Source organism: Aythya ferina (assembly GCF_964211825.1).
Source record: "Aythya ferina genome assembly, chromosome: 5".
NCBI lineage: Eukaryota > Metazoa > Chordata > Aves > Anseriformes > Anatidae > Aythya > Aythya ferina.
Genome location: NC_140301.1, coordinates 37,309,404 through 37,333,136, shown reverse-complemented (window position 1 = coordinate 37,333,136; position 23,733 = coordinate 37,309,404). Strand labels below are relative to the sequence as shown.

Sequence of the window (23,733 nt, the reverse complement as noted above, 5' to 3'; positions counted from 1 at the left end):
AACAGTCAGATTAATCCTCCCCACTTCTCTTTCTCCCCTGTTTGCCCTCCTGTCTCTCTCTGTCTCTGCTCACACCTCTCACAACACCATCACCCTTCCCACTGCCAGCAGATAGAGACAAAAGGCAGAAACATGATTTTTCCCCATTGTCTTTGCACAGCTTAGGGACAGAACAAAGCCCCTGAAATTTGGCATCAAACCTGGTGAAGAAGAGTCAGGCTTTTTAGACTTAATGAACTATTGATTCTGTTGAGACGGGCTTTCAGTTTGCAAAGGACTAATTCAGCTTTTGAGGCTCTTTTTAAACATGTCTGCCCCTGACTCTGGATTGACACACAATTGGAGGGATTATTTTTTGCTTTCTGTCACTTAACTGACTAGTTACTTAATCTCTTGCCTGCTGTAGTAATGGACGAATGACTGTTTTTGTTAGGGGGTAGCTCTCTCATGATCCCTACTTAGTGATACAATTTGACAGCAAATCAGGTTTTATGTCCAGCCAGGATCACAAAAGCAGGAAACGCACTTTGCTGGGCTACTGTTGAAGGGTACATGCTTCCCGGATACCTACAAACTCCCAGCCAGACAGGGTCCTGGGAGCATAAGGATGGATTTGTTCCCATGGTAAGAACAGGCCTTCAGCAGTGACATTTTCTTAGTGTGAGTGCAACTAGCTGGAAGCTGTGCTGGATAGCATTACTGCCTGCTTTGGAATGACAAAGAGAAATGTGTAATGATGTGCTTATATTACGTAGTGATGGGGAGAATGCACATACCAAATTGATTTAGATTGAATTAGATCAGACTGAAGATAAATGGGGCAAGCTCTTCCCCACTAGGGCCTATCCCAATGGTATTCAGACCTGAATGGCTTGGGTACCTGCTAATCCCAGTGCCGGTGTTGTCTTGTATTTCCCTGGGGAGAGTTCTCCATAGTTGATAAAGATCACTATTGAAATTTTTCTTCCTGGAAGTCATAATTATTTTTTTTTTTTTTACTGAATTTTATCCACTACATTTTCTGAAAAACCCTAAATAGCTCCTCTTCTTTCCTGATATTTATTAAACCTTTGTAATACCTGCAGATGTTTACCATACCTATAGGTCTTGATAAGTCATGCACAAGCTCTGATGTTTAGTTTTTGCTAAGCTAGTCTCATTCATACCTCTCTTCAGTCCTTTCATCTTTTCTGTGGTTATTCTCTAAGTTGCTTTCAGTTACTCTATGTCTTTTGGCATTGTATTGCACAAAACCAAATAAAATGAGCTATGGTTTCTTGGTGTAAATTGTTGTAGACCAGCTGAAATCAATGCCAATTTAAAACAACAGAGAATTTGGCCCTCTTCCCTTTGCTTTTACCTCAGAAGAGTTATATGGAGAAAAATGACTAGTTTCATGTCCTTTGATGCATTGCTTCTGCAGAGGCAGACACAACTCCAACAGTATCTTGGGGTGTGGAGGGTGGAATACAAAGGGTTTGAACAGCTTTGTGGCTGTGGCTGTGTTATGATGTGAAAATGCATGTTATACTACCAATGCTAACAGGTTGGAGAGGATTAATACTGATAAGAGGTCCAAGTCTGTCTTTAACAGTTTATACAGCCCCAAATTGCAGCTTCTTTTACAATACCTCATTATGATTTGAGGAACATTTCTAATATTTTCCTGTTTGTGTGCAGATTCTTTTTATCTGTCTATGGTAGCTTTAATTTGTCCAGGCTGAGTCTCTCAGGCCTGCTATACTGTAATGAACTCTGGGGTATTTTGCAAATAAGGATTAAAAAGAAAGTAAGAAACAAATAAAAGATGTAGAAAGGACAGATGAAGGATTCCCATTAAATTGAAATAATGTGAACAGAATACAAATGCTTTGAAAAGTCCAGTTACCAAAATAAGAAAAGTTGAGGTATTCAAGCTAGAAATTACACCTAAACAGACACACTTCCTCTTCTGTCTTGTAGCCATAAAGTGTCTTGGTTTCTAGAAGGCAGAACAGCATCACTAACAATTTGCCATTCTGGGGGAGCATTCACACTGTGTGCTGGTATGCACGGCAGACTGTACGTTGTCTATATTCCATAATAAGTTTGAAATATTTAGGAAATAAGGCAGTATGGGAGCAGAGGAGGGATTCAAGCAGTCAGATTTTAAAAAGTTTGCTGAGTTTCATCTCTGTACATTTTAGGCGTGAAATGCAAATGCACTGCTCAGATAAATACAGCTGAATTTCCCTGGTGTTGGTAAGGTATTTGTACCTGGTATTTTGTGGTGGTCATATCTCAAGAAGGACTGTAAATTGCGGTTCCTTGGTGGCAAGGAGATTTACACTTCTCTTGCAACAAAGCATTAAGTGTCACTTTTCAAATAATGATGCTGAATTGGAAGTAGTGTGTGCAGTGTGCAGAAGAGTTTCAAGCAAAAGGCGAGTAGGAAAATTGAATCCTACTTTACAGACTGAAGCAACTGCCAAGTATGTACTTCTGGAAGAATTTGTTTGCAGGGTTTGAATTTATGGGTCCTTGTCTTTTCTCTCCCAGTAGAAGTGAGAACTCCATCATTCTAGGGTGTGTTATTTATAATTTCATAAAGCTGTTTTGTGACAGGACTTATTTTACCCAGTATGCCTAATCTTTCTCACATAATGGTGCACCCAAAGAGCAAGGTGTCAAAGAAATTTTATGGTTGGGAAAAGGGAAGATTCAGCACCTGCCATCTTGTGTAGAACAAAGGAGCAAAGGTGTGGGATCTGACACATAAATTGCAGCTTTGGGTACTTAGAAAGATTGGACAGGCATGGAGTCATCTTGAGCAGGTCTTGCCATGCCATCTCAACTTCCCTTACACTTAATATCCCACACCTGTATGTAGAGTTTAATGAACAAAGATGTAGAAGTATCACCATAGCAAGATTGAAGAGGCCCTTACAGTGAATAATTAGGAGGAGGTGATTATAGAACTAATAAGTCATTGAAGGGAACGGGGAGCCAATTCAGTGAAATTGAAAGAATTTGAAGGTAAATACACCCATAAATCCTCTAGGGTGGACTCAGAGTTTAGCACTTTCTCCTGCCCCAGTTTTATTCGAAGGCAATTTCATTAAACACTAGAGAGAGGGAGAGGAAAAATAATAATATAAATGCCATAAAAAATCTTACAGAGGAAGAAATAAAAAGGGTTCCTGCCAGAGAGAAATTTTATTGAAAGTTATTATAATACCTATCTTTAGTTTTATGTCCTTTAATACAGGGCCAAGTAATTTCAAAGCTGGCATTTTTAAAAAATGAAATACATATTTTAAAATAGTATAGTATGAATTATTATTTTTAATATAGAATTTAGCTAATATATGGAATAGGAAAATATTTTCTCTCTCATGTTGTCTCCAGTGAAAACACATTGGTTCCATCATAGCATACAGGGAACTTTCTTTACTGTCATGTTGCTTCTACATAAGAAAGGTTAGCTGTTTAGATTACTGGACCAACACTAAAGAACAAATCCATTTACCTAACCTTGGGCCAATGGATGAGTGTAATCAGCTCAATTTCAAAAATGCTAAGAGTGAAACAGAAATGGAATAGCTGGTTTTGTTTATTGCCTCACAGCAAACTGTTTCTGTAAATCGATGATGGAGAGATTCCTGAGTTTGCAGCTAGCCTGTCCCATCTGGTAGATGCAAAAGTTTAATAATTATCCAGGGAAAATTCCCTTTTAAAAGTTACATATTCCAGTTACAAGAAGTTACGGTCTTTTGGAGGTTTCCTCAGCTCTGTTTCTGTGGTCAGGAATTTCCTGCTGCTTTTCACTGAAATAGCTTTATTCCTCTGGGATGATTCAGATGTTAGTATCTGAGCGGAAGGTGCATGGAAAACCAATATGTGATGGGACTAGAAAATCAGTTAGTGATGAATTGTGATGGAAAGTATTGAGATTAAATATACAAGATAGGAAATGGCAAGACAGATTAGTGTACTTATCTCTTCTGTGGTTTGTAGAGATCTCATTAATGACCTTGACTTAAGTCTAACACCACTTCTGGAGGTTTTTCTCCTTTTCTAACCCTCATTTTTATACATACAAAATCAGTAACATGGGACAAACAGCAGTCACAGAGCAAGAAAACTGGAGTATCAAGGGAAATAGCGTGCAGTGGAGGTGGGGAGATAAGGACAGAGATTAATTGATAAATTCAAGCGTGCAACTACTTATGTAAAAGTGCAAGTACAGATTGGAGTTGTCAGGCTTGGTAAGCATTGCACATCACACACTTGAATTTTGTTTAAGCCTGGCTGACTGTGTCCTCTGTTCAGAACCAAAGCAAGCTGCAGGAGTATTTTATAGAAGAAAAACTAGAAGATGCATCTAAGAGTGCGTAATATGTAGGTTCTATTTACTGTCTTTAAGCTGCTTATTATATAGGAAATTATAGGAAATTGTCCAAGATAAACAAGGACCAGGCTTCATGACCTTTCAGGTCCTGCTCAGAACTCATCTTGGCTTCAAAATTCTGCATCTCCTGATGTTCAGGATCTGTCACACATGGTTGGGTGGGATGTCCCAAAGGTTCACTTCACTCAGCATCCTGCTTCTGGCCCTGCTGGGTACTCAGGGAGAGTTCCAAACAGGACAATGCAAGCAGTGAATTCTTGTTTGGTCTTCAGTGCCTGTGGCACAGGGACCTTCTGTGCTCAATTCAGTGTGTTTAATTGTCCTGGATGGATGTTTTTACCTTTATTTTGGCCACTTTCAAAGTGCATGTATATCTTTACCACCCAACAGTACTCTGTTGCAAGGTGTTTCCCAGTTTTAAAAAAAATTCTTATTATGTGAAGAAATATCTTTTTTTTTTCTTTTTTCTGAAATTACTACCTTTCAGGTTTTGTATGATGCCCCTAATAATCAAGAGGAAAAAAAGAAATTAGAAAGGAATTCCCTGTTCTTTACAATAGTGAATCAGATTGTCAATTTAAGTGGATCTGATTCCAAGTTAATGATGCATGAAGCCCTTAGATGTGAGCAAGTAAATGGGCAAGTAGGTCCAGCAGTTGGTAAGTGATAACACATTGTTAAAATTTTTGTGTTAGTTTCCTACTTCAAGCAAATTATCACTTTCTTCTATGAAACCCTATGTGAGAATTGTCAGATCTTCCACTAGGGGCAAAACCCACACACCCTAAATCCAACCTGGAAATCAAAAAAATTGCCAGGGTCTCAGTACTGTGTAAGCAAGGCCTTCTAGTAGTGATGGATGATTTATTCTTTATTTAGAATAGTATCCTTAACACTCCCTTAGCATGGGTGCTTTAGGCACCTGCATTTTCAATAGATACATTTTGCCTCCTTAATTTTTTTTTCTTTCAGTATGATTTTGTTGACATATTATGCTAAATTACTTTACAGTAGTACAATAAAAGACTGCTATCTTTCTACCCAGGGACAGCTGCATTTCACTGTTGGAGGATGTGATCACTGTTTGCAGAAGTTTTAAAGTGGTTTGCTGCCCTTTGGGATAAATAATGCTTCATAAAATAGATGTGACAGAGACAGAATTATAGAAAGTGAATTTATATTTTGTGCATTCCTCCTTTCTTGACCTCTCACTGAGCAGACAAACTTTTAAAGCCAGTTCATTTTGAGAGAGAATTCAGTACAAGGATTTCAACCAAGTTCTTCCATTTTCCGTGACTGAGAGAAGATGCCAAAAAATGACCTTAACACATAAAATAGGAAATTACTCTGTATGCGCCACCTTCGATTGCTCTTAATCTTGCCTCCCCATAAAAGTGTTTATGCATGTGATTACTGCAAGATTGCATCCTACAAAAAGTAGCCATACAGCATCGCTGGTGCAAGAGTAAGTAACACATTTTAGGGATTCCCTTAGTTCATGCCTGCCTTTTTACAGATCCTCTGTTTTTATAATTTTCATTTACAGTTGAACAGTCCTATTTTTACTTCTTGTCTCGCTGAAATCAAGAGTGAATGAACGTCAGGCTGGATCTGAGCTTTCTGACTGACTGCTCAATTCTGTTTTTTTTCTCTTTTTTCAAATTAAAAAAGAAAAAGTTGGGGGGTGCGAGGAGCTTCTGTCAAAAGACAGAGAGGCAATTGTTGGCATTAGGACCACGGGTGGCTGAAGACAAGATTGGGATCTCAGAATACTTTGTTTATGTAAAAAGAGGGAACATGCAGCATTTTGGAGGCAGCGTAATAGGCGTGTAAATGTAAAAGAGACCTTAATTAAAGCTGGAGATTTTTTTTTCCAGAATAAGGATTTTGAAGGTTTGTCATGATGTGAGATCCCCAGGAATATTCACCTGGAGTACTGAAGTACAGTGTACTGCAGTACAGCCATCCTGCTCCTGAAGAGATGAAATTTAAGCAATACTTCCTGCCTGGTGAGGTACATATCAGTTGTTTTGTTTCAGGAGACATCCCACTGATCCTGCTGCTCAGCAGAAAAGGCAGCTTTCTGCAAGGAGAAATTGTTAAGGGAGACAATTTCAGCAGAAACTGTAGTCTAAGCCGATGCTACTGAGCTGGGGTAATTTTGTACTGTGTGCAGTACTGTTACTACCTGTGTCCAGAGGCTGCCACAGACTCTCTCCCTAATGGTCTGCATTACTAATTCAACTAATTGCAGCAATTATAGGCAGGAGATGCTGCTGGGAAGAGACGCCAGTACACATCTCTCTAACATGCTGCAGTACATGCTGTTCATTAATTAGGCCAGCAGCAAAAATAAAAAGAATAATAATAATAATAATAATAATACAAATCACCAGTTGAAAATGCAAAGAAATGTGATGAAACTTGTCAGGGCCATGAACAGTCACAGTTTGGCTTAAACCTTTCAGAAATGGACTTGTCAGCCTGTCAGCCCAGTCACAGCCAGACTGATCCCAGTTCATTTGGCAGGCGAGCAGGTGCAGTTGCATGTTGGTTGGGTGTACCTAAAACACGAAGCAGTTCTTTGCAATGCAGCTTGGAAAATGTAAGAGATTCCCAGCCCAGGAGGCGCATTAGCAGAACAGAAGGTACCTCTGCCTCAGAGTGATGCATTCAGCAACACAACAGAGCACTGTTAGCTGCCTGGGTGATGCATATTATCTGGGTCTATCTTGTATGTTTTTCTTTGCAGAAAGCATGTTCAGCCTGGACATGCCTGATCTGTTCAGTCTGTCAGTGGGTGCCTTCTGGCTGGCTCTGCATGGTATTGATGTTTATCAAGGAGCTCAGCGTGTTCCAACTGGACACATCTACCTTGGCTGTCAGAGGAACGTTTGCCAGCCAAACAGGTGTCGTAGCCCCCTGCACCTACTGTGCTCGACAGCACAGTGCCAGCCACTGCTACCCCAAACAGCACGGCAGGCACCCCACACCTGTGCCCACCTGAAATATTCAACAGCACAGTAAAAGCACTACTCCTCTGACAGGGGAATCCAGCTCCACGGTGGGTGCCATTTACACAGGCAGAGCTGGAATGCTTGGTACAAATTAAATATTTTAAAAGTTAACCATTCTGAAACATTTTTTCTAGGTTACTTAGCTGCCTCCATAGCAGCCTCTTGGCTTGCAACTATCTCATATTTTTTTCCTCTGTTCTTTTTCCTTTGTTCCTGCCCTTCACATGCCAGACAACAGATGACATTGTTTCATCAGCTGAATGTTCCAGTGATGATGAAGACTTCATTGACTGTGAACCCAGTACAGGTAAGTCAGGTCAGTCTTGTTTTGCTTGCTTTCTTACTTCATTTGCAAAAAACAATGCATACATATATTGATATGTGTGTGAATGTATACATATATGATTATATATGTATATATATGTGTGTGTATATGTGTATATATATACTCATGTATATGCACACTGTATATAAAATCAAAAAATATACAAGCCAAGCATCGGATCCCATGGACTTGGCAACAACAAAAAATAATAATAATATTTTATCACTGTTTGGTTAATATAAAGTTGTTTGCATAGAAAGCCACACTTCCCAAAAGCGATCCTAGCTAATTAATAGTTTACATGTTTGTAGCAGTTATTTCACTGACACAGAGGGAAAGCAAAAATATCAATGTGGCACATGGTAAATAATAAAGATTTATGAAGTGGGGAGGGTTAATGTTTGAAAAACAGACTAGAAACAAAAGTGAAACAGTAGTGGTTTATTAGTGTTCTTTAATCCTCATTAATTGCTCTGAAGATGAAAATGTACAAGGATACATTTGTCCATGGGATTTTTAATACAGTTAACATGGTAATGTATTTATACTAATTTTGTTTTCTGTGAGCCCAAACAAATTGGGGAATATCAAAACATAGTTGCAACATAACAAAATTCGTAGTAATTCTTGCCATGTTATCTGCAGTGATGCTTCAAAATGTATCCATTAAAGAGTCAGAAGGACTGGCCGTATGGAACTGACTCAACTTCTTCCTTTCAGATACATTTTGATAAATTGATGGCTTTTCTTTCTGGTGAGATATATGATGTGATATCCAGCAGGCAACTGCAGTCTATTTTATTTCTTACAGGCTTTTTCAAATCTTCTTTTTTGAGGCTTGTCATGAGTTAAGCATTTCTATAATAGAGAACAGACATCATCGAATTTCTGTGTACATTAAAAAAAAAAAAAAGGAGTTTGGTTAGAATCTTACGTCCTTAAAAGTGAAACATATAAATAGTTCAGTTTTTTTGTTTTGTTTGTGTGGTTTTTTTTTTCTTTGTCTTATTATTTATTTGGGATTATTATTTATTTGTTTATTTTTGCTTTGAAAAAATCCCCAGAATGCATTATGAATGTTATGTTCCTAGTTTCCTAAAGCCATTTGATTAATACAATAATAACTTTAAAATTCACCCAAGGCTAGTGCTTTCACATTTGTTTTGAATTCATCATTCTGTGCCTGCATTTTTTGGTAGAACTTGGTCCTGCAATAACCTGATTTTGGCAATGCTTTGTAGCTGGGAACTTCCACCATGTTTCAGCCTTCAAACTCTCTATTTCCTTAAGTCATCAGGGATGGCAGGGACACAGTGCTAACAGATAGCTCAGCCTACTCCCTTCTCTTTTTTTCACAAATCTCTCTGAGTTTTTAACTCCCCACCTGGCAAAAGAGTGGTCCAAATAATACAAATTGTAAAGCATGAACAGTGTGGGTACTGGGATTTGAAATAAAGGCAGTAGTGAAATACCAGCACAATGGTTATAATGAAAGTAAGGAATGAATTTTACAGGACCACGCTAAAAGGACTAATGTACCACAAGTGATGTGCAAATGACTGGGTAAGAATCATTTCATTAAAGCTTCACTAACATTTCAAGACCTCAGCTTCTTTTTTTATTATTATTCTGATTGCCAAGCATTTCACTTAAAGGAGGAAATGGGGTCTTTATCAGACTCCTCCTATGGTATATTTTTGTGATTTATGTTTCAACGCAGAAATCACACTTACTTCAATGGCTATAAATTGCAATAGCAATGTTTTCAGCTTATGCTGCCAGTGGAAAAATCAAAGTGTGAGGAGAAATTTGGTAAAACAGGATGTTTAACATGAAATTTCAGAGTGCCAACATTTCCATACTAAAAATAACTCTCTCCTGACACAGTTAGATATCTAATGCTACAAACAGGTACAAACTGGATTTATAAAATTACTTGCTTTTGAAAATCCTTCTATGCATTACAGTCAGCAGCTATAAGTGCCCACAGACACCTGAGTATCTGCCATGTAAAATAATGTGATTCACTGAAAATCTGCTGAAGGTACTCTCTTAACTACTAGACATTCCTTTACATCATCCTATTCCCCTTCCATGGGATGGGGGTCTGCCTGAGCCAGAGCTCTGATTTTTCCCTGGGAATTTCTGTGGTACTGAGAAAAAGAGCTGGCCTGATTATATGTAAAAAAGTCTCCCAGATGGCCCTTGCTGATGAGATTTACACTTACAGATTTTGAGGTTTCCTCCTCTCAGAGGCACTGGTGTACAAAGCCACCAGAAGGCAGCAGGACATGCAGGTCCTTTTTATCTTCAGAAGTGTAAACTTCACTCATTGCATCATGATGAGAAGGAGCAGCGACAGGTTCGTGGTGCTCCTCATTCAGTTTTCTTTGTCTATCTTTTTCTTCCCATTCCCACTGCATCCAGGGAAGGTAGAACTGTGTCTGCAATACACCCGTTACTGAAGCACTCTCGCAGCCCAGGCCACAGTGAAATGCTAAAGCGATCTGAGCCGGCTTATCAAAATCCAGTGGTGCTGGCTTGGCTGAGCAGATATGTTTGCCTTTTCACTTCAGCAGCCAAGTCAGGATTCTGGCCATATGCCAAGGACTGGTACTTAAACGTATATACATCGTGGAAAGAAAAGAACCAGATCATTTTGCCTGTATTTTCTAGTGTGTGAGTTTGTGGTGGTGTTTTTTGTTTTTTTTTTTTTTTCTTAATTAGGCCCATTTGAAGTTGCTTCCTCCTGTTCGGTGACAGGTCAGTGTATTTTACACTGCCTTCTGGCTTGCCTGATCGCTTTTGCAGCAAATTGAAAATGAAATGACTCAACCTAGCGCAGGCCCCTCTTTGTTGCTCTGATAATGTGTAGCTTTTAAAGCTCTTGAGTTTCTGCCAAACACCAGAACTTGGCCTTCCATCACCCTCTGTGCTATGGTCCAGTAACGCAAAGGTTACTGAACTCACTGCTGCAGCTGTGAGATATGATATACATCACTGTGAACCTGCTGTTCTATAACTGAAACAAGGGCAGCTGAGATGCCGCTCTGCAAATCAAAAGCTTTCAGATTTCATATGGGTCAGAATCGAATCCCAAGATCTAAATATATTACTTCGGACTTGGTCCTGGATCAGAGCCACTGCCCTGCAGAGTCCATTGGAAGACTTTGGTTTCAGTGTACTCAAAGATAGTTTAGAAGACATAAAACCAAGTCCTCTTTGAGGCTAAATTTCTTATGAGAACCATTTGCTAGATCTTATTGGCACTTAACTTTGATTGTCTGCTGGATCCAAGCCTTGAATCTCAGTAAACATATGATCTGCATCTGGATACTTGCATCTCTTTAAAAGAAGATGGTGTAGAGGCAAATTCCTCACTCCACTGCCCTCTGGGTTTTTCTGTCTCTCCTTGGAGAGACATCCCCCACAAATCTGGTGCTCAGCTATCCCCAGTCTCTCCTGGTGTCAAGCAGGAGTCCTCCTCCATTTCTTGTGCTGTGAATGAGGAATGCCCTTTAAAGTTGGGTGCATGTCTCAGAGTGTGCTGAGAAGTAGGCTTCCCACCTCACAGGCTGAACACCACAACACCTCCAAGGAGGTGGATTGCCCTGTGGCACTTGCCGGTGTGTAAAAGCGTCTCTCATTTGATGGAATTTCCTAGCTATGGTCTTATAGCCAATACAAAACCAGACGAACAAGTTTTACTAATTGATCATGCAGACAACTTACAGGATGTTTTGTTCTTTTTTGTGTTAGGAATTTATATTGAGTTTGGTTTTCAGCATATTGGTCCTTTTTCCTATGTACACTACAAAGGCCCTACCCATGAGTATATTTTATCTATATATGCACTATATATGGTGTGTGTATATGTATATATATCTATGCATATAGCGTATATACTAAAGCAATAAATGACCAATATCAGCAGTAGCCCCTATCATCCAATCACGTTTACACAGAAATTCATGCCTTCATCTAACCCTGGCATCCGCTGGCGTGGACAGATGCATGATATTGTTATTTCTTGGTGAACAAAGCATGTTAATTTCTTTTTTTGTTGGAGTTTTTTCTTTCTTCCTTTTATTTATTTTATTTTTTTTTTTTTTTACTTTTATTCAATAGTTTCATCTACCAATTAGCCTTGGGGTAGGGTGGGCCAGGGAGAATAAAAAAATTATACAGGTATATCCATCGATATATACACACATACTCCGCGTATATATAGATAGATATATACATTGTATATATTTGAAGAACATTTTCTGTCGTTTCACCTCATCTTATGCCGCATGAATTTTTGGTGATTTATATTTATTTTCTTTTTATTTCTTTCCTTTGTATTTTTTTATTTTATTTTTTATCATTTTTTTGGCTCTTAATGGTGCCATACCGCTTTTTTTAATTTTTAAAATCATTGCTGTACTTTTCAATTTATACTTTTGGAGTTCTTCCAACAAAATAATGTTTTAATCATCTCAAAAAAAGAGATATAGATCTGCAAACCAATAAAGGCAACAAAATCTTTTCTTGCCATCCTTAAGAAAACCACATTTTTAGACATCCCAAGAAAGTTGTGTGCAAAAGAATGAAGATACCCTGCCTTTCTTTCTATTCTTTTCTCTTTTCCCTCTCTTTTTTAAAACTTCTGAAAATCTATCCCATCTTTTCCCTTCCCTTATTCCCCTTCTTTTTTTTTTTTTTTTTTTTTTTTTTTTAAATTGAGTTCAGAGAATAAACTATCTAGAAGGAAAAAGAGAATCCCCTTTACCCCTGCATTCTCCCAGGACAAATTCCTCCAACAATAACAAAAAACCCTAAAAACTGCAGATGGCATAAAAAGAATTTTATTGCAATGCAGAATATCTGTTGTATCTTTTATTTCTGGGTCAGTGCAAGATCATTTTTGTGGCATGCTGTAGTTTAGCTGATTTAACTAACCATGGCCTTCATTAATCTGTGCATGGCCTGTGATGACGCCATCTCGTGTTTCATCAGAGCTACGCATTCAGGCTAACCAAGCAAGTCCGTAGTATATGATTTGGGGGGATATTCTTTTATTTTTCATTTTTAGTTGTATTATAATTTCTTCTTTTTGGAATAGTTATGCCAATACCATTGGCTGCTTCTTGCAGCCTCAGTGTTATATACCTACTTTGTGTTATGGGGTTTTTGCTCTTTTATTTATTTATTTATTTCTCAGTAGCAATCTTATGTCTTGTCTGTGTCCATTTGTCTTGTCGGTGTGTCTTGGAGTCCATTGGTCCAGTGTTGTTATGTGATTCTGTTCTCTGTTCGTAAGCTCCCCGCTGCTCTGTCATCCCTCTCCCCCTTCCCCTTCCCCTCCTTCCCTCCCGACTTTCCTGAGGTGGGGGGTCCACAAAGGGGCAGCAAGCTTTGAATGATGCCATGAATGGCATCCTGAGGTTTCAGGCTGGACATAGCAAGATGTCCATACAGCTTCTTAAGAAAGATAAATTTGCAGCTGGAAGGTTTTCAAACACTGTTACCATTTCACTATTAAAAACAGTTTGCTGGCATTGAAGTGACTTCTTATGTGTGACCGGTTCTTAGGGAATTTGCACATGCATGCTGATATTTTAGAGGTAGAATTCCTGTTATCTGTGCTTTGGGTGCCAGGAAACACTATGGATGGTGCAGGCTGTCTGTTAAATAGAAAGTACATAGGTCTTTTCATAAAAGGTAGTCCTGGGAAGGGAATATCTGTGCATGTAGAACTGAAATTGTATCTGTATGAATGTCTTTATAAAATCTACAGTTGATAATAGATTTGTACTTAAGACACAAAAATGTAGGATATACTTAAGATTCTAAAAATGGTGTACCTTTAGGGGCTCAGTCTTCCTTTTGTTGCTATGTAGTATCTGCCTCTTTACCGAAGCTTGTAAAAATTGCCTTGCTGTTGTTAGCCTGTGTAAGCTGAACACAATTCTGGAAAGGCAACTGGAGTGTCTTCTGCCATGGGCAACGTAAATGTGCAGCAGTGTGTAAGGCAGAAGAAAAAAAGATGAGTTTTCAGGTGCCTCCTTAGACTTTAAACCTTTTTTTAGGAAAAAAAAAAAATCCTTTGTTTTGTACAGTGGTGCATTCCCCAAAATACTTAATTCTGTTCCACTAAATGAATAAGCCACATTAGGGTGTTAGGGTACTTCAGCTAGCATCAGTGGGGGAATGAAATCATGCTCATGGGGGAAGAGGCAGCCAGTATCCTTATAGATGATGTGCAGGACAGCACAAAAAGCATACTCACACTTACCTTTAGCCTAGCTAAATTTTTGCTTGTTCGTTTGTTTTTCCACTAATTAGTTTGTTCTGCAGAAGGGACAAGATGACAAAATCTGTGAACTTTCTTCACAAGAGCATGATATAAGACTTACCTGTTTAATCTAAAAGACTTACCTGTTTAATCTAAAAGTTACCAGAAAAGGGAAGTGATGGGATATATTTAGATCTCCAACATGGAATTATTTCATTCAATTATTTCATTTAACTTCCCAGTATGTATGTGTCATATAGTTGCACAGGGATAAAAAGAAAATAGCTTTTCTGTTACCAATAAAACCTATCATCTTAGGCACAGTTCAGTTTTCTTTATTTACGTATGATCCAAGAGACATTGCTGACATTAATTATCAAAAATAAATCAATATTTAAAGCTTCCTAGATTTAAGTTTTATATCTCAGTGCTTTCCACAACTGTTGATTCCTACCAAATCTAAATCTTTTTCTTGGAAATTGCTTAAATAGAGCAGCTGCTTATGGAATTGCAGTATAATCAACAGGTTCATGGTTCTGTGTAATACTGCCCTCTGTCAGACAGACCAGAACAGTCCAGCTAGGTATCGTGAGCCCTGTATTGCTAACAGTGGAAGAAACTTTTTTTTTTTTTTTCTTTTAAACTCAAGCAGCAGGTGCTATCGGAGCAGAACAATCTGAGTTTTAGTCCCTCTGCATCATGAGGCTCAGGGAAACCTTCATGTCCTGGTATTGTGATGAGTTAACCAAGTGTCTGTTCATCAGGACGCAAACCTCCAGGCTGTGGATGAGCTGCCGTGTCCTGCTGAATGGTTGCTTTTATTCTCCTGGTGCAGCTGCTACGTTGCCTGCCACTGGCCGTCCACTGCAGAGAGCCAAAGGTTCCTTACGATGCAGGAGGTGCTGTTGCAGGTCCTACTGCATTCACTTTTATTCCACTGAGCCTATATAGGGATTCCTGGCACTTGAAATAATTCATACTTTTGTTTTCTGTATCAGGGATGGCTGCTGGCCTCAGCTCTTGTGCCATTTGTCACTTCACAAGGGAGAGCTGGCGGGTGAATTGTTAAAACCCATGATAAAAAGCCTCAACGCCAGTGTGCCTCTCCCAGTTCTGCTGTTGGCTCCTTCTCTGTTTTTGCTCATTTACCTACCTGCGAGGCAGGATAAATGAAATATTTCTTAGACAAATGAGGTGGAGATGAAGGGAAAGAGGGAGATGTAATTAATATTTTAACGGGCTTTGATATCCAGGTGCAAGTTGCTATACAATACAGTAAAATGTTGCTAACTATTAAAAATGTACAAGCAAACAATGTCACTGTTAAGGTTTTATTAGTATCTTCACTTGCTGTGGAAGTAACATTGTGTATTTTTATGAAATAGGTACAAACCTACAAAAGCAACAAGAATTCCCTGAAATTAAATACAATGGGAAGCAGGTGAGGGATACAAAAAACAAGTATTTCCGTGTCAGGAAATATCTGCATGGAACCGTTTTTATTAAATATCACATTTTCCTCTAACATTAACACATGCAATTGGAATGAACTGTTTTCAGGCTCCATAAATAAATACCATGTGTAGACTACTATACAGATCTTTTCTATCAGCACTTCCATCGCTGTTCAAGTATCCTGAAGTTTTCTTTAAAAAATTCACAGTTTTTCCAGCATGACTTAGCTGGTGTAAGGTTCCCTGCCTTTCTATGTAGGATCAGGAGGAGATCAGGATCAGACCCACAGTCTGGCTACCTTGCCCTTGCTGCCTTCCAGACTTTTATAGAAGCGTGTTCTCTAAACTTGAAGCCATGTGCACTGTCACATTCTGGCAGTCCCTCCAGTGCTGTGCCTATGTTATCAAGCTGACACGTGTCTAAAATACTAAGATATGATATTTTCAACCTGCTGGGACTTGCTTTTTGTCCCTGTTAGCTTTGATTTTCAGCTTCATAAAATATATGGAAAGAAAGAAAAAATAGGCAATGACACATTCAGTGGAAGAGAAGAGGTAGCACATGACTCAGGGAAAGATTTTGCCTCAAAGGCAAATGTATGTGTATTAGACCCTTAAATGCCTATAGCAACCAATTCATTAGCTTTAGACAAGAATGAACTATCTGATTTCTGGAAGAAAAATAATATCTGTGAGTCTTTTAGGAGATTAGGGAAACGTTCTGTTAAAGAGAAAACATGCTGAACATTTACTAATACTATGGACAGAGATACAGTTTTGTTCATAAAGGCTTTTGTTTATATTTCCTCTGGTCATCATGCCTAGACCTGAAGGTGGCTTGTGTATCAGAAAATACTGATGTTCACATGAGTGACAATAGCAGGAATGATACTTCAGCAGAGCAGTACAACCTATTCTCCTTCCATTTTCAACCAAAGTAGTTCATAAGATACCAAATCAGGTCAAAGGGATTACTACTTTGCCTGAATTCTGCCTTTTTCAGTTTCAATTTATTGATCACAAGAGCTAGAAATCACTGTTTTATCCCAACTGTAAGCATCCGGGAATCCCAGATCTTGAGTGATGTGAAGTGCTAATATTTGCATTTTGCATTGAGTGTCATATGAAGAGCAGGAGACAAAGATCATGGCAGTCTTGAAACCAGGGATAGAAGGAGAAAAAAAAAAAAAAAGAAAAAAAAAAAAAAAAAGAAAGAAAGAAACCAGACTAACTTGATTTGGTATCTCAGATTTCCACTAACTGGACAAAATATTTTATTCTGCAATTCAATTCAATTGCACTAATAAATATGTTAGTAAAATCTTATGAATGCTCCACACAGGAAGATTCATTTTTGGACTTTGCTGGGTCTCAGAAAAAGTGAAGCTGTTTGGTCCCCAGGACTGGTGTTATAAGGATCATTGGCTCCTCTTTTGGCATTCAGGAGGAACTACAACTATTTTACAGCCAAACATACAAAAATCTCAAAATTACCTTCTTTCAGAGCACTTCTGTCTCTTCACTGCTTTCAGTCTGTCTCAGCATGAGAGAATGAGTGTCAGACACCTTTAAAAGGGCAAAAGATTCCGACTCTGAAGAAGAGCAGAAATACAAAACATTTTTAAACTTAATAGTTTTGATTATATACATGTTTCCTAATGGATTTCAATAATTCTTTTTTCCCCTGATATTGAAACAAGTATAACCAATTTTAGGTACTAGTTTTAGTGACTATTGTTTTCTCTACTAAAATCTTGAGGGCTTCATAAACCTTGTATTTGACACATCAAAAAAAGCAAAAATAGCTCTGTAATTAGTCCAGGTATTTTCCAGGGTATCAAAATATAATTTCAATGTTTTCTTCTTGCTCACCATGTTCTCCTTGCTCCTTCTTGTTCTCCATGAAGGAACAAGTCTACTATTGAGTGCCTGGAGATTTTTATTTTTTTATTTTATTTTATTTTATTTTATTTTATTTTATTTTATTTTATTTTATTTTATTTTATTTTATTTATTTACTATTTCTGTATTTCCCCCAGAATCTGTAGTTCTCCTGTCTTCTAATTATTTTAGTGTTGAAATGTGGATCATTAATATATAGCAAATCATGTGTGCATACTCTCTCTCTCTCTGTATATACATATATATTTATAAATCTGTCAATGCTATATTTCTGTTCTTGCTAAAAGGAGCATTTGGGGGAACAGAAATAGAAGAGCAGAATAAGCTTGTTTAGGAGATTTACAAGCAAATGGGGAACAAATAGATTGTATCTTGCTTAATCCTCTTTCTCATATTCCCATTAAGTTCTGTTAATTCAAGTCTTCCACTTCTGTATATCTCTGAAAGCAACCAGTGCATCCTAGTGAGAAGGGGGAGGCATTCTGTGAGCACGGGCAAGTGTGGCTCTCAGGTTTGAGAGCTCAGCATCGTCTGTGGTAGAGGACCCCAGGCACACATCTGAATTTGCAGCGAGAGGAGCAGAAGGGTCAGCCCCCGGCCAAGTTTTGAATCACTTATCTCTGCCAGGGAATTAGGGGCACTCAGAGAGCTGTGGGGAGGATTAAGGAGGGCTTGACAGCTGGATAGAAAGTTAAGTGACTTGGCGGTGTAGCAGGAATATCTGTGTATCCAAAGGAAAAAACGAACTTTTTTGGTACAGTGGGTTGGACATACTACCAGATTTGCCCTTATTCCAGTGGCTGAAGGTGGGATTTAATAGCTAGCCTTCCCATGAACAAAGCACTGGGACATGCTCCACACAGCAGAGTGAGCAAGCTCTGAGCATGAAATGATGTAGGACTTTTGAGCTTTGTTTTCTGATAAGACAACTGAGAGCTTTTGGGGGTTTGCCTGACGCCCTTTACTTCATGTGATTAAACGTGTCATATAAACCCAAACAGAATACAGAGACTGGAAGAGCTGTTGAAAGCATTTTGTGCTAATTCTTCTTTGGTAAAATGTAAGGATTTGGTATTGGCAAAGTAATGCAGGAACACCAACTAAATTCTTCTGAACCCTCTTTGTCAAATTCATTTGCAGAAAATGTTGTATGACCCCTAAAATGCAATTTTCAACTTTTTATCTTAAAATTCCTTTCATTTTGAAATTTAATTAAAAAAAAAATCAAAGTTCGCATTCAAACAAAGTATCTCATTGCAAAATAAACTTTTTTGGTCTTCTTATCCTAAAAACAATCCACAAAATGTACATATGTATATTGCTGAACAACGTTCTTTCTATGGTTTTCAGAATTGTGAATAAATTGTAAAATAAACAAGTGAAGTAAAATGACTACCCAGAAGCAAGTGGAAACAATGCAAGTTTTTTTTTGGTTTGTTTGGATTTGTTTTTAACTCAGTAACTATTTTTATTTCCAGATCTTTAATGCCCTTCTTTGTTAGAGTTTTGTCACAATATGCTACATTCACATGAATTAGGACACACTCACTTCGCTGCTGAGGTTGCTAAGTAGTATCCTGTATCCTATATGTATGTATTAAGTTTTATAGTCATAAGCATTGTGTGGGGATTTCAGTATGCTTGTCTCTTTAGCATAACCTTCACCATTCATTAATTTAGGAGTTTTTTCACTAATTCTTTTCAGTTTTTCAAGTTACTTTCTCCCTTGCTTGGCTCTCCAGAACATGATCCTGTACTTTTCCATATAGTGACATCTGTCACTAGTTCTACATCAATTTTGTTAGATGGATACAACCATTAATTAAATTTATCAAACGAGTTGGGGTAGTATATTTCAGCATCTTCAGTTGTTTCATTCATAGCTTGTCATTATATTTTGAACAGCACCGGTAAAAGTCCATCCCTGAAGCTGTGTGATCTTTCCAGCATATGCTGGATTCCATATCTGTTGCTTTTCCCTTGCAAAGGAAAGGCAAACAAAAATGATTTTGGAGGGAGAGGAAAATACCTCTCCTTCACTAACATAGTATTTTTAGAAACAGCTGGTAAAACAATCTGCAAATGTTATGCCCGGAGCACCTCTATTCTAATAGCAGAATCATTTAAAGATGAAAGCAGCCATTTGTGTGTCTAGCTCACTCTGCTAGTAATGCTCACTCCACACCCCACCAGTTGGGGGAACCTGCTCAGGTAGCTTGCCTTCTTGCTTTCTCTGCCAAGGTGCTTAAACACTGCTCTGTAGGTTCGGGCAATGCTCTCTGTGACAAACACAAAGAAATGATAGCATAGGAAAAACATTTCTCTGTCATCTATACCTCAAATTAGTGAACTCATTGTTTTTCTGGGGACGTTTTCTTTGCCTCCCAGATGACCTTTCCTTCCGGGTGGCAAGTTATGAGTTTTCTGTTGGCCCATCTTGTAGGTGGTGAGTGTCCAGACACAAGCTGCCAGTTCAGATAGCTTAAGTCCTGGGAGCTGCCAGGCTAGCGGTTCCTAGTGTGAGAAAACTGTCTTCACATGGAAATGTTTACAGTGTCCTGAGGAACTTGAGCTGTTTTCTTTCTTTTTCCATAGCAAATTTGCTTAGTTTCCACTAAAGGTCAGTAATTAAGAAGCTGAGCACCAAATGAAGCAACAGTCATTAGTACTCCTAAAACAGACATTTTGTGAAGGCCCAGATCTATGATGGAGTATCAGTGGGTATTGATACCTATCGCTTTTGCCTTAAAATCTCTATAAAAACAATTTTGTTTCCTGTATTTTAGGGGTTTTAATTTCTGATGCCAGCTACAAGTTCAACGTGTTTGTTTAAAAAGAATTTTAGCAGTTGGATCCTGGGAATGGTTGCACGTGTGAATGTCCAGTTTTACAGCTGTATTACAATATTTTATCCAGCATCTGAGAGGAGCTTTGTGAATGTTAGTACAGCTGAGCACTTACTTCAAAGATCTAAATTTTAGATTTATACACTGACAAGAGATAGTTAATCCTTTTGTGGACTGGGCTCTTAAGGACCATGTGAAAGGCAAGACTTGGTATAAGACCTTGGAGTCTTAATTCTTCTTTCACATTCAAACCCCACTTAATCTGTCCTTCACTTTTAAACAAAGGTTGCATTTTGATCCTACATATTTCTTAAACCTTTTGTCAGATACACACTCCAGGAGGTCATTTTTCTGGGGATCCAGTCATGTTAGGGCAATGACAGTTTTTACTGTGGTATGTCATATTACATTAATTTTCTTATACAACTGATATTTCAGCAAATGAAAAACAAGACAAATGAGCTATCTAGTGTGAAGTTAAAGATTTCAGACATGAGCTTAGAGCAATGATCATTGTTCCTTGTTGAACAGCAGTTCTTTATCAGTTTTCTCTTTTGTTTTGTGTTGTGCTATTCTTTTCTGGTAATGAAATGCATAGAGCTCTACACATCATTTCAGGGGTAGCAGTGACAAAGCTGTGTAGAGAGGCACTGTTATCTCTCTGCTCCATTACAGTGAAGCCTCTGCTTATAAAGCCTGAGTTCTGAAAATAGTTGGAAAGCTTAATAAGCGTAGGGAGCTGGTGTGGAGGAAAGAGATTCTCTGCAACAGAGGATTAAGGGATGACAAATTCAGTTTCCTTTTTATATAAAAATGTATATTTTTATAAAATCCAGAACATATGAGCTCTGCGTCTCTGACTGGAGCAGTGGGAAAGGTACTGGAAATAGGAATTGAGGGAAATACATATGTTTGCATATATGTGTGTATATAATATATGTGTGTGATCATGTATATATAGATATGTATGTAAGCATAGATATAAAAAAAGTATTATTCAGTCACAGAATATGGTGACAGATTTCAAACAGTTGTAGCGAATATCTCAGCTGTGAAAATGGAGTGCTGGTAATACCCTCTATTGGTCCCTAGGAGATGGACTGCATGTCATATTTCAGGTCTGTGAGTCTACTGTAAGAAATTATGCCCTTGCTCTACCCTAATGCCAAAATAAGTTGGAAATAATGCATAGAAGCATTATTATCAGTGTAAAATTGTGGCAGGTGAGTCTCTTAAGTTTAAATGTAGGGTAGTTTACCAGACCTAAATGTCAGATCAGAAGCAGTGAATTATGAAATTCATTACATGCATGAAAAAAATCTGTATGCAGAAGGAATTCCTGAGAGACTAATTTAGGTAATTGGCATAAAATGGTAACAGCAGAACTTTTTCACTGCATTCCTCACTTGTTTATAAATCTCTTCCAAACCTTTTGTCCAAAGCATTTATGAATGTGATGTTTATTTTGTTGTGGAAAAGGAAGTAGTCAGCAGTTGGATCTCCCTAGCAGTTTGGAATCTGGATGCAAATTAAATATTTTCATGGTCAAAAATTTCAAAAAAAATCCAGTTTGTATGCATACGCATGCATAATTACTAATTTCATTAACCACATGGCTGGAAAAGCTGGCAGCCTGATTCTGTGAAATGTTTAGTGGCTTCAGTTTTTACTGGGGTTAATTAAAGTAGAAAGCATCAGTATAAAGAAAAATATCATCCATGTTTCTTACTGTATTTCATTAAAATGCTCTACTTTATTCTACATGGTTTGAATACATAGACATGCCTGTTGGTTTTCTGAGACCAGGCAGCTTCTGAGTTGTATTTAATTTTTGAGCCCAGTTGGTGCATCTGTTCTCTGCACATTGATATTCTAGAAGAGATAAGAGATGAAGCCTGCTCTTGCTTAGAAAGTATTTACTGTCTTTGAAGTAAGCCATTGCAACTTCCATTTTTTTCATCGTCTGATAATATTTCGGATCGTCTCAGTCTTATCTGACAGAACACCAAGCCCTGTATGGCTGGTGCAGTGTTTGACCAGAAATGGACTGTAGGTACTTCAGTAACATTGTTTATCTCAAACTGAAAATGTTTAGCAGGTATTGGAAAGTGCTATTATAAGATGAATGAATACTCTTGTCCCCGTTTTATAAATACTGAAATCAGAGAAGTTAGAAGGATGTTTCCTTAGGTGTCTCAGTAACAAGCTTTAGTTGAGATACGTGGAGAAAGTTGGTCAGACGCATGGAGAAAAGGATTTGTAGAACACGTAGAATTTGCATAGGAGGGAGGAGGAAAAAGTATTACTGGTGTTAAAAGAAGAACTGCACTAGCAATGGGGAAGGAATGTTTCTGAATAAAATGATTTTTTCCTTACAAAAATCCATATTTGTTAAAACAAAATGAACAATTTCACATATGGCTTTATGTCAAAGCTCTAGATGAGCAGTCAAGCCTTTCCTCATTCCCACCTATATGTGCGTTTGCTTCTAGAGTCTGGTCCACTGGCTTTAATGGTTTTGTATCCTGTTAGCCCCTGCAGAGCCCATGCAGCACTGGGACAAAGGCTGGGTTCCAGTCTGTTTCTCACTACTTCAGTGGAGCCCTTTACCCACATCCTAATTACAAGTTCAGTCAGTAATATTTCTGTGTCACCACCGAAGGCAATAGGGTAGCTCCAAGGTTGTTGAGGGCATACTTTGACCTGCAGTCTTTATTTATGAGTGGTAATGATAGGAGACCTGAACTTGACTCAGATCCCAGATTAAGTTGGCAGAGAGTTGGTATGAAGAATATTTTTTAAGCTGGAAATAGATCAAATATTTTTTAAGTTGAAAATGCATCCACTGAGACATAATAAGCATGGAACCCCATGGCAGGATTTTCAAAGTGGAATGTGTTTTTCTAAGGGAAAAGTAAAGCTGGGCAAAGAGCAGAAATGAAGTACTTTTCCAGTTAACCCTGTGCACTGTCTCTCTTCCTATGAAGATAGAGCACATGCAGCTTTCTTTTTTTTTTTTTTGAAAAGAATTCTTCTCTTTCTTTGTAGTTATATATTTGAATTGATGCTTGGTTCTCTTTTTCTACATTTTTATACTATTGTTACCACTTCTAAATTAGCTGGTAGTAAAATAAGATAATAATATGAAATTGGGATGGAGCTACAGTGTGGCAATGGCACTTTCAAGTTCCTTGTATAAATTCATTAGCCAATAAACAGCCAAAGACAAAGGTCTGAAAACATGGGGTATCCGCATGTGCAAGAATGAGACATCTGAAATAATTAAGTGTTGAGAAGGAGAGTGTCTTATGCATGTGCCTGTTTAACATGCAGTTGAAATTGAGCAGCTGATAATTTGACTTCTGACATGCCTCCATTTTGATGAATAACTCAGTGCCATGGAAGGTTATGAAAAGAAGACAGCTTGCATTACACACTTAAATTTGCCATTAAAGACTGGCATGCATTGTTTAGGCACTGGTAATGACAGGCAATTCTACCAGTTTTTCTCCAGCATGT

General features: G+C 38.1%; 1 protein-coding gene across 26 annotated transcripts in view; it reads left to right on the top strand.

Moving 5' to 3' along the window:
- The window catches only part of NRXN3 (neurexin 3), a 979,419-nt gene that overhangs the window by 933,689 nt on the left and 21,997 nt on the right, over window positions 1–23,733 (top strand). For 19 of the 26 annotated variants that reach the window (XR_014693677.1, XR_014693678.1, XM_084521425.1 and 16 more), the window contains one exon: window positions 7,639–7,714. Coding sequence is in view for 23 of the 26 variants with exons in the window: in XM_084521425.1 (XP_084377551.1) it covers window positions 7,639–7,714 (76 nt within the window). In the remaining 3 variants the exon portion in view is untranslated. Of the gene's footprint in view, window positions 1–7,638; window positions 7,724–23,733 lie in introns of all 26 variants that reach the window. The other 7 variants (XR_014693679.1, XM_084521422.1, XM_084521442.1 and 4 more) reach the window with 1 other exon arrangement.